The 12,596-nt window shown below is 38.3% G+C and overlaps 1 protein-coding gene across 1 annotated transcript in view; it reads left to right on the top strand.

The window, feature by feature from the left end:
* The window catches only part of fibcd1b (fibrinogen C domain containing 1b), a gene marked incomplete at its 3' end in the record, with an annotated part of 67,306 nt that extends 59,555 nt beyond the window's left edge, over positions 1–7,751 (top strand). Inside the window, exons 7-8 of the mRNA XM_079475418.1 lie at positions 2,259–2,438; positions 7,483–7,751. Coding sequence (XP_079331544.1) covers positions 2,259–2,438; positions 7,483–7,751 — 449 coding nt within the window. The remainder of the gene's footprint in view (positions 1–2,258; positions 2,439–7,482) is intronic.
* Positions 7,752–12,596: the final 4,845 nt, after the last annotated feature.

Here is a 12,596-nt window from a genome sequence, read left to right on the forward strand (position 1 = left end):
AAATAGGGTTATATGATCCTTTCCCAATGTGTGTGCGTGCGTGCGTGTCAAAAAACTTTTTTGAAGATATTTATGAGGTGGTCTTAACTTGTAAATAAGGGTCATTGAAGTCAGATCGTTGAACTTTAAATTTAATGATGTACAGAATTTTTGAAGACGGTATTGAATATTAGTTAATGGAATCATTACAAAAAATATATTGTATGTATGTGAGACTATCGGTCCATACCTTGTCTGAATGAAAATATTTATGTCAGCAAACATTTTTTCATCGAACATTAAAGTGCATGTTTACATTGTGTATATGAAAATTATGTTTTTTGTGGATTATAAAAATTGCCATATGTATTCTATATATATATATATATATATATATATATAATATATACTTTAGTAGTTTTCTGTTATTTTTAAGTGTTTGTTTCTTATTACACTATCTGTACTGATATGTGTTTACTGTAAAGCATCTTTTCAACAATGAAAAATTGTGAAAAGCACTATAAAAATGAATTAGAATTTGATTAGAATGAACATTATTCATTAATAGTACAATTTGTTATCTCTTACCAACATACATAATGTAATTATGATTCTTTGAAGAGTTCCAAAGAAAATTAAATAACATTTGAATATATCAGCATGCTTTTCAGTGCTTTTGTACAGTAAAACACACATAAAGAATGGTGAATTTATAACATGAACATCACATAAAAATGAAAAATGTTTCCCTGGTCTGATGTTCAAATTCTTCTTGGGTAATCTAGGCTTTGAAATAATCAAGGAAGAATATTCACCTGATGAAAGGCAACACACTCTAACTGGCATTACCTCTCGCTAGTTAATTGAGCAATCAGTATGATAATTCCATAGAAAATGCTGCCTAGTTCGTAGTTTTTAAATATCTTCACAATAATGTTAAATTAAAATTGGCGCACACCTGAGTTTAATGCGCTCAGACTCATCTCTCTGGTCCTTCTTCAGAAAAAAAAGGCTGGACGTAAACTCCCTCAATGTTTAATTATTCCAAACGCGCCTCTGGAAAAGTCTCGAGGGCTTTAATTAAGTCTGAATTAAAGTTATGTAATTTGCAAGTGAAAGCAGCAAGTTTCTTTTCCTCTTTTCAGACATAAATTCTTTTAGATAATTTTCCGTGAATGATGGAAAAGAGACACGCTTGTGCTCATGTCAACCAGCCTGTGAGTGGTTCTCTGTGTTATTGGCTTTTTCTCTACACCTCTGACACTTTCATTCATTGTCTTAGTCTGTTTCTTTCTGCTTATTTTTTATTTTCTGTTTCTATAGTACTGCATTGCGTTAGCAGCTTAAAGGTCATGGGTATGATTCCCAGTGAACACAAACGGAATAGAGCACCTGCCAAATGCATAAATGTAAAAGTAGTTTTCCTCGACTGTACTGTTTATATCTAAACTATATATATATCTTTTTAATGAAAACTTATCTTAAAAAAAAAATTTCCCCCCCTGTCGTGCCTAACACTTTACGTCAGACGCTTTTCCCATTGTCCAATCTATTGAATGGTGAGGCAGATCGGGGAGCGCCTCACGTTTTCATACATGAAAAATGAGTTCTGTGTGATCGGCACCTTATACTTCAAGGGTCCATAGCGTGCATAAAAACCGTGCAGAACGCTCATTACCAACAGAATACAGTTTTAAAAAAGGCACCTCACACTGCAAAAAAATAGTTCTTTGGGATCTGGGCCTAAGAAAGCCATGATTACATAAGATTTAACAAAAGGAAAAAAAAACAGCAAAATGGGTGTAATTGGCAAATATCTACATGCTCAAACCAACCTTTTACATAATAAAATAATACAGTTTAACCTTTTAGAATGTCATGTTGTCAGGTTATTATTAAGCAAAAGATTGCTCATGTTAAAGCACTCACTGTGTCTCACACATCTAATTAAGTTTGATAGTTCACATCTATATTTATATTTGTGGATGATACAGCAAGACGTCCTGTCAGGTGCTTATGGGTCTAATGCTGATGTACAAAACAAAAAAATATGACAAGAGTGAATCTCCCTCAGGTCCGGGTTGTTTTCTGTATAACTCCAAAAAGTCATACACGAACGCAATGAATTAAAGTATGCGGCTGCTTTGCATAATAAAAAGATAATTCCTCACCTTTTTTATATGCAAGCACACACACATTCACAGACTTAATCTAATTACACTCCCTGCGGTTTACAAAAATGACAATGATATCAAACAAATTATTCTTTCTCACCTCAGGTTTGAAACAGATCCACGCTCTCACCATTCAAGGCAACTACGAGCTGCGCATAGATCTGGAGGACTTCGAGAACAGCACCGCGTTTGCGCAATACGCCGTGTTCGGAGTTGGATTGTTCTCCGTTGATCCTGAAGATGACGGTTACCCCCTGACCGTCGCTGAATACACTGGAACTGCAGGTATACATATATTATTTATTATTTATTCATTATTGCTTCCACAAAGAACTATTCAGTCAAACCATCTCTTTCTTACTTTTTTATAATCTTCATACTCTTCTTCAGATGTTTAAGGTTCTGCATGGAACGAATAGGTCTTCAATGGCATTGAAGAACCTTTTGAAGCACCTTTTTTTAAAGAGTGTACAGCACAACCCCTGTAACTTTATTAACTGTGGGTCACTGTCACCGTCACCATTATTGTACGGTTAGTTTGCCTCCCTGTGTTTAATATTCAATATTAACTTTGAAGGACCCAGTATGCCAATCAGTTGAAAAGATTAAATCTCTGTCACCAGTAATAAGTGTTTATTTTTTGTAGATAATTGGTCCATTTCAGTGTTTGTTGGCATAGAATGAGTAATTAAAGCACTTAATGCACTCATTTAGTAACCCGCTAACACAATATACAGAATAGGTTCATTTGAAACTATGGGGTTTGAAACTTGCTTTAAACCCTGAAGAAAGCAAAGTTTTAGCCTTTAAAGTGTAATGTTGTGATGTAAAATGGTGTTGTGGCCAAGAGTTATGGTGTATTCGTACAATATTTGCTTTTAATGCGCCCTCAGGTTAGATTAAACTGTCAAACTGGTGTTTGTTCAAAAGGAACAAAACATTAAACTTTTAAGTTTTTTTTTTTGTTTTTGTCAAAAAGGCTAACTAAAGAGTATCCGGGAATATGGGTTTTATTTAAATATACAAAACAAGATGCATTAAAAGACTCACTGGTAATAAAGCATACATTGACCACCATTTTATCTCGTTTTAATATTTGTTGATCCGCTTTGTGTGGTAATAATTTTTGTCATTCTCCTTGTCTTTATAAACTTTGCAAATATTCTGTGTAATTTTTTGCCAATTATTTGCGAAGCTGAGCTCCAGTTTACACGCTAAGCACACCAATGGCACATGCAGATGGTTTCGAGAAACAGTCGTAACTACATCGTTAATTTACTCAACGAGGCATCGTACTATGGTGGTTAACCTGCGAGTTATATCGTTGTTCGGGAAACGCACCCCTGGCTAGTCTCATAATATTAATATTTAATTTATGTGAATGATAATTTATATTATAATTTGATTGTATAATAATGGTCTTAAATAAATGATTTGTTGAATCTTGTTATATGTTCATTTAAATAATTTTTTTTGAATGGGTCGTCTAGTTTTGTAGCATTTAAAGAAACCGCTTGGGACATTAACATCTAGCGGTTAAAGTTAGTATCATCTGTCCTGTCTTCATCAACCACGCCCCCTGCACCAGAGCCACCTCCCCACTACACTCGTTCACAATCACCAGACTTTTAACCCCTGGACTACATTTCCCATCATGCACTGCACCACTCTGACCTCATTGATTACCCTGCACCTGATGCTCGTCATTACACTCCACCTGATCCTAAATCGGCAAAAAATCTGAAAATAAGTCGGCTGAAAATCCCTCAACTTACCCTCAGCCTTCCAGCGCCGTTGGGTCGGTTGAGCCTCTGGATCTCCAGCCGCCAACTACATCTGAAGATCCCATGTCTCTGCCCCTGGCCTCCGAGACCCAAACTCCACCTTGGTCCTCTGACCCAACGGCTACACCTCAGCTCCAACTCCCTTGTTGTCACCGTGGCCCGTCCTCCCTCTAGCTCCACCAGGCTCTCTCGTCCATCCGGCTCCGCCTTGTTCAGTCGTTGACCATCCGCCACCTAGGGGCCCCTCTCCTCTGGCTGCGTTCCGTCACTCCACCCCTCTGTCTTTGTCAGAGTCCTCCTTCCCTCCAGCTCCACCTACATCCTCACTGGCTCTGCCGCGAATGGCCTTGGCCACTCCTTCTCCTCGTTCGCCTGAGCAATCGGTGTCACCTAGTCCCTCCGGAACCTCAGTGTCCATGGGCTCTCCGTCTGCATGACTCCACCCTGAACTCCTCCTTCGTCATCACATCACTCATCCCCAGGGTGTCATCTCTCCGCTTTCCACCATGGCTTCTCCCTCCCTCAACTCCACCTGTGAGCTCCTCCTGTCATTACACTCCACCTGAACCCCAACTCTATTTAATCCCAGTGTTTTGTCATGTTTATTGTCCAGTCTAGTTGTAATTTGTCATTGTTCAATACTCTACTCGTGGACTCTCTTTGTGTGATTTTATTTCTGTTTATTCCGTGGATGATATATATTTTGGCTTATTTCTGCCTGTCTTCTCAGTGGATATTGTTTTGGATTGTATTACTTGGATGTTCCCTATTTCACCTGATCACTAATCAGTTTGCCTGACTCCTTAAACTACTTGTTCACTTGATCTTCCTATATGGCACCCTTCCTCATCTGAAGACATTGTTACACAGGCACAATTTTTCTTCTATTTTTAATTTCTTCAGATTTGCATTAGACAAATGCTTGCTTTCAGTACGTCTTCAAATATGACGAAAATTAAACGTTTGAATCCAAAATAAGATAACTTTAAAAGAATAAAACTGAATTAACTGTATGTTTTCAGTTATTGTGCACAATAAAAAAACATGATTTTTGAACAAAATGTATCTCACTTTGGAACTAAACTCTTCAAATTCTATTTAACTTGTTGATATTGTTTCACTTAAAATGCTCAAAATAACCCACACAAACACACACATGTCCAGGAGACCAAATGTCTCCAAATCAATTGCTACCATTGACTGAAATGTCAAGAACATAGACAAATGCATCTCCGCTGAGCAGATTGAAAACCTCCTCGGAGCCTGTAACAAACATCAGGGAGCAAAGAGATAAACAGAAATAGAAAGAGCGTTCTGTGTTTGAACCCAAGGACAGGCGATATGGTTAGGAGAAACAGAGGACATAAAACACACCATGAAAAGAGCGTGAAGGAGAGGTGAGAGATCCCCTGTCTTTACAGCAGGTATATTCAGACATGAATTGTATCGTGTCCGGAGCGTTTCTGTCAGTAAAGCAGGTGGTCTCGGCTGGGCAGCGTCTTGGTGCCCTTGAGCTGCTGGCTTTCCCGCACGCTTTCTGACAGTTCTTCCCTAATACCAGCGCTGAGATTATTATTGTTATTATTTGCATCAGAGCTTGACAGGCATCTCCTTTGGACCTGCTTGGTGAGGCCTACTGCATGTCAAAATCCGTGTCAAGGTGACCCCACGTTCACTCCAGCATATGAGCACAAACAGCACAGAGCCGCACATACACACGCAGACCACGCTTCGTTACAGCGACGTTTTTATGCAGTGTGCACATTCGGCTCATCTTTTTCAGACATGGCGTTACCACATCACAACCTAAGGGTTTGCGAGATGGTAATATCCCCTTGACAAATGAATAGTGATTCCCAAGAGTAGGTGAGTGAATCGGGGGGTCTGCAAGGACATGAGTTGATATAAAGCTCCTAATGCAGAAATGTCAAGACAGCAATACAAGAATCTTTTCTGTAGGCTCTATGTGACCCTAGTGTGACTAATGGCTTATTTCCATAGCTGTAGACGAAATCTGTCAAGCTTGAAAGACGCGCGTTTCCGGGAGAGAAATTCAGCAGTAGTACACGGTCTAGGATCAGTTCTCGGTTTATTGTCTTTGACATGAGTGCCTGACTGTGAATCAGAAAACCGCAGATGTTCAAGGGCATGTTAGAAGAGAGGAATGGACGCGTATTGCTTTGGAACTGTGTATGAGATCTTTGTCGTTTAGACTGGATGAAAGGTTAAACACAAATGAGTTTTAAACAGGACTATAGAATGACCAAGCGCTCTAGTACCGCTGCATTATACCATCTGACATTTACTTCTATTGTACTCAAGCCAATTCAGATTCACTTTCCTCCTTTGTCCCTGCCTCTCTCGCTCTCTCTCTCTCAGTGAACTAGCTCTTTTACAGCTTTGTTTAGAAAAATTCTCGTTTCTTTTTTACATGAATAGTTTAGAGCGCAGCAGAAACGTCACAACATTAGCATCAAGTTTTGTTGAGACTCAAAGTATGTTTGGGGTCAACAGAACATTGCTTGTTTAAAATAAGATTTTTACATGAAGTCAATATTTGATGGGCCCCAATGGGATGCAAAGTTTGAGAACCACCAATCTTACAATATACAGCCACAGAAAATTGGAGTGTTGCCTTTAATCAGCATTTCTGTATGTTTTATTGCCATTCTAGTCCAGTGTCTGTTGGATTTCAAGAGAAATAAACCTCCCGAGTGAAAAAGTCAGCCAACTGTAATGTGAAAGACATACATTTGTTTAAATTCACAGAAATATAATATATTCATTTTTAACGAATCCTAAAAAACATGTAAAACATTAATATTGTGTTGTTTAAACATGATTATGAATTTCTAATATTCTGCCAATAAATGCCAACAAAAAAAACAATACTTTCATTTGGAATTTTGTCACTTGTTAACTGAATAAAACAAAGCAGCTCATACTTGTTTTTCAGGACATAAATTTGGCTGTTTGATGAGGTTTTGAAGCAAATGTTGAGAAGTACCACCTTCAGGTGTGAATTTGTAAAAGACGACACATTTGTTCAGATAATTCCACTTATGTTTGTGTAAGACAGCGTGATGTGGATTATAAGAAATACAAATTCACCACAGTGTAAGTGTAAGGCATTCGTTCTTTTAAGTGCTGAAATAGATACAAAGTCTTAAAGGAAGTTAGCAAGAGGACGAGAGCGAGGATAAATCCAGGAGAAATACGGAGAACCAAATAGGCTTTTTTTGTCATGTCAGTATAATCTATTGGTAACACTACAGGGATAAATCACACTGAAATGAGATAAAATTTTTGAAATTGCTCTTGTCATTTGTCTGAACCATGGAGATGAGGCAGGTTTGCTGGAAACTATCTGCACATCGGTGTCTGTGGTCATTTGTATTCATTGATGTGTGTTTGTGTGTGAAATGGCTTTCTGTGTTTCGGAGCACTTATTAAGAATACTGCAAGTCAGCTGCGTTTCAACTTCTATAATTCTCCTTGTCTGCTCTTTTCCCTCTTCTTTTGTGTATATGTGTGTGTTTGCCTAGGTGATTCGTTTCTAAAGCACAACGGAATGAAGTTCACCACAAAGGACCGAGACAACGATCATTCAGAGAACAACTGCGCCTCGTTCTATCACGGCGCCTGGTGGTACCGCAACTGCCACACCTCCAACCTGAACGGCCAATACCTGCGCGGACAGCACACCTCATACGCCGACGGCATCGAGTGGTCGTCTTGGACCGGTTGGCAGTACTCGCTGAAATTCACTGAATTGAAAATCCGGCCAACGCGTGAAGAGAGAGAGAGCAAGTAAACAGCAACGCTACTATGTGAAGAAGCACAAAAATACATGTTTAAAAAGACTTTAATATGGAAAACAGCAAGGATGGTCGTTGTTGTTCATCTGAAAGAAAGCTTGTGTTGATTGCTTAGCACTTTCGTTGTCTGTTTTGTTTATTCATTTGGCGGTAAACTCACGCTGTTGTGTGGCTGCAGTAAGCCTTCCATGTGACAATCTTTAATCATATGACCCTGAAGTTTTCTGGAAAAACACCCCGGCACTGACTCAGCTGTTTTGAGTCACGCTTCACACTGTGTTGACAGCAACCACAGTGAATCAACCGTACCATTATCAGGGTAATTCATGAACGGCAAAGACATGGTGGAATGGTTCCTAACGTCAGTAAAGGCCTTTGTTATTTTCACACACAGACACCATTTAACATTTCACTGTATGTAATATGTTAAACACACCCCACAAACAGCTGGCAGATGGATCTGATGCCTGCATTTTCTGTACATCTGTAAAACATATTTTTACGATTGCTCATCTGTAGGGTTGGGTATCGAGAACCGGTTCCAAATTTCAAAGAATCAGGAATTCGATGGGATGCACGCATTTCGGTTCTTATTATCGATTTCTGACTTTTTCAATCACTCGCGAACGGCAGTGAATATTTTACCGTTGTATCGGTCTGCCATGACCTGCGACAATGACCTAATCTCATTATTCACATGCGCAGTTCATTACCATCGGCACTTTGACTGTAGCTAACGTTCAAAAGTTTGGTTAAACTTTGTGAAAAAAGATGATAGCATTGCGACATGCAATATGTGTGGTGAAGATATTTTTTGATAGAGAGGAAGTACCTCTTATATGATGAAACGCGTCATTAATCTGAAGGAATGCACCGTGTTTAAGTCTCTCAGCCTCGAGTCCTCCCGCTACAACCCACCAGATAACTTACAGTTATTAGCAGCGTCTCACACAAAATACAGATAGACATGAAAAGACAGTCAGTTTTATTTAAGTTACTTTATATACATTCGGGAAGCTACAGGACAACACGACATGTTCTAGTATATTTAAAATTATATTATTTTGAATTATTATTTCAATCACTTTTTAGAAATTAATTAACTAAACAAATAATTGTTTAGATAGTGGACCATTTAACAACTGCATGATATGTATTTTATGTTGTACTTTTGGGTTATACTTAAAAAGTTTGGGTTTGTAATCGCTTCTGATTATTCCTTAATGGAAGTGTTGTTTATTTCAGTATTTGACGAATTGTCACAGTTAACAGTTACAGCTTACTGGTTATAGCCCAAATGTAGCAAGAATAAAAGGTAAAAACTGTATCCTTTAAGTATTAACAATTTTTTCTCTCCCTCAAAAATATTGGAATCGGAACAGAGAATCGATAAGAACCGGATTCGATAAGCAGAATAGGAACCGGATTCGCTCAAATTAAAACGATACCCAACCCCATTCATCTGCAATATGTCTCTGAGACGTCTGCTGTCAGATATTAAACAGACATCTACCAGATGTCTGTGAGATGTTTCTGATTTAGAATGAATGTAAAAATGCTCTTTCTAAGATATTTAGTAGATGTATTCCAGACCTCCAGATCTCTAGCAGACGTTTTACAGATGTACCTTTGCCCTCTGGGACACAACCCAAAATATTTTTTTAAATAAAAGGCTAGTTTAAATATAAAATATGAGTAGATTGTAGAAAGCAAGCATAAAATGAGAGAGACAGAGAGTGAGCAAGAAGTAGAGGAGAGTGAAGAGGTTTTTGAGGGAGTTTATCAGGCCATTAACAAGCACATTGGCCACTTTGTCTGACCGCCATTGCCAAGTGATCATCATTCAGGCTTTTCATCTCACGCATACACAGAAGGAGGCTGGCACACACGTACAGTAGGAAATGTGTTATTGGCCCTCTGGACAGAAGGCGCGCTCATACGTGTGTTGTTGATTTAAATGATCTGCCCAACTAGCCCAGAATTCGCTTTCAAAGGCGAAAGCAACGGTGTTTCATGCATCCTGACTTCTTAACACTGTTGAAAATGCTGGCTTCTCATCCTTAACATGGTCAACTTGTAAAAAAACGAGTTGGACTTATGATGTAGTATTTCTGTACTCGACACACTCCCTCAGCGTTCGTATAAGTTTCGGAACGTTTTTTTTTCGAACATGAAAATCCATTTCGTAACAACTTTTCTTAGTCCCTTATTGGACAATTCTTCTTGAAAAGCACGCCCACGTGTCAACCAAGGAGAGTGGGAGAAGGAGCATGCGCTCACGTCACTTCACTTGTGTGCAGGAGAGAGAGAGTACTACGTTCGTGAAGTTCAGCTGTGATTGTTTGTTCATTGCCTTTGGGTAATGGATGTTATATAAACGGTGGTTATAATGCTGGATTTTGAGATCGTTTGAAACTAATAGGTGGAGCGGTAGATGCAGTACATGAACCGCACGCAGTAAGTGAAACTGAAGCTGTAGTTCCACCCAACACCTACAAACTCACCAACCCAACTCAACTCAGGCATCTTATGTTTTCGGAAAAATCGTACAGCTGAACTTCTGTCTTTTATAAATGTACTGATATTTTGAAGGGTACGATACTATTCTGTAAGTACTCAAGATTAACATGAGATATGCAGAAAGTGTCTGAGTTAAGGCCACTTTAAGTTAAAACATTGACACGTGTATAAGCTCGCTCACTGCCTCCGATTTACTTTCCAAAGGTCAGACGTCTCAGACATGAATATTGTGCTTTTCCTCAAGTATTGCTCTGCTCCCCACACTTTCATCACTCACGTTCTCTTTGTTCTTCTCATCTTCTCATTTGTTCTACCTCTGCTCTCTCACTCCTGGAGTTTGTTTTCTTTGGTTCCCTGTGGAAGTAGAAAAGGTCAGCTTGTCATTTAGTACAATTACGCTGCTCATTGTTCTTGCGTCTTTGCACTTTTCTGACTCGTTCCCTTTCTCTCCTCTGTTCTTCTCTTATTCATAACCCCTTAAACTGAATTATTCCCCATTTTTGATAAAGATCCATTTTCATAATGATGACAGTTTCTTAAATATGTGTAATAATGAATTCTGAATGGAGAAATGTACACTGTAACTGTAACACGATTAACACACTAACAAACGTGTTTTAATTTATTTTAAGGTGATGATCAGAGTTCTTGTTGACTTGTGGATTAAGTTTGAACACTGATTCCTTCCTCTTTTATTTGAAGATTTTCATGAGCGTTTCGTTTATAAAAGTACCAAGAGCTTTAAGATATGTGTGAATTTCATGTACAGTGTGTGTTTTAGAGACTTTTAGCGCATGTGAAATGTTTTCTTACGGGAAATTGACAAAAGCACACAAATTAATTGATGTGAGACGTACAGGTGAAATCCATTGATAATGCTAGAATGCATTCACTGTCACGTGGCTGGGATCTAAAGAGCTGTTGTGTGGGTCAGAAGTCACATGGCAGACTAAAAAGTTACGGTCTGCCAGGAGCGATGCTAAAGAACATTTAAAGCTATGAGCACAAATAATGAGCACATTACTAGAGAAGATATACGGCAATATGACTGTAAAAGCAACATTAGAGGATGCTGCCGAGACACTTAAATGGACACTTGAAGACAGAGCGAGCTCTCGATCCCCACACCATCTCTCTCTTTCTGTCTCTGGAGTCCCATCTGACCGCATTGCTTAAACTACAATGTTTATTTCGCTCTTGTGTTTCTGTTCGGTCCTTCCCCTTCTCGTTTGCACTTTTTCACTCGTCTCATTCTCTCAACTGTGATTTCTTTCTGTAGAATTACTCAGCAATCATTTGCTTCAGAGTTAACCATGCCTTCCTGTTCAGCTGTCAATAACATTTCTTCAGTCGGTTGCCGTGGCAACCCTCCTCTGAACAAAAGCTAGCAGGCTGAAGAATGAAAGGAAAAGATGTTAAATGGTGTATCAATGTCAGGAAATTGAGAAAGGAACAAAAGACCAGAAGAAACCAGGAGTGTACATTCTAAGTGAGCAAGCAAGTGATTGATTGATTGAATGAAGCAAAAAAATAAGTGTAAAGAAGAAAAGTGAATTGTTATTTCTGTCTATGACATTGGATCTTCATATTGTGTGCATATTAAAAAAGTCAATAAATAACATTGAAATAAATGGATTTCTGCAATAGCACTGCATGGATTTTGAGATACATCTTCTGTGCATGTCTTTTCTGTATCTTTGTGTTGTTTTTGTCTTTTTTTTACAAATGTTTCTTTGAATGCTTGAACAAATACTAAGTTAAGACCTTGTTTCATTTTAATGATACATTAGTGATAACTGAGATTAAGGTGAGTCAGATGGTTATTCAGTATTTGCATAGACAGATTATGTGAGTTTATTGAGTGTATTAAAGGTCCAATGTGTCATTTTTGGTATGATCGATTGATAGAAATGCAATATAATATACATAGCTATACCTTCAGATGTGTATAAAGAGCTTACACAATAAAGCTATATAGATATAGAATGAGCTATTTCTATCTAAACACATCGCAGGTCAGCCGTCGAAGGGTTTCGAGGGAGGGGGTGAAATGAGCGTACAAATTACTGACTGGACCTTTAATACATTAAAACTCACTTGTATTGATTTGTGTTCGGTTACCAACATTCTTCAGAACATCTTCTTTTGTGTTCTGTGAAGGAAAGATAAACATTTGCGAAATCACTTTTTTACTGTATTGTTTTCAATACAGTTCAGCTGACGAAAACGAAGAAATGTGCATTGTCAAAAAATGTGCAGGCTTGTGTAATATAATTCACAAAATAGGATTGATTTGCTTTATGTTGTCATTATGGTGCAGC

The sequence above is a fragment of the Barbatula barbatula genome (assembly GCF_947034865.1).
Source record: "Barbatula barbatula genome assembly, chromosome: 2".
In the NCBI taxonomy this organism is placed as follows: Eukaryota; Metazoa; Chordata; class Actinopteri; order Cypriniformes; family Nemacheilidae; genus Barbatula; species Barbatula barbatula.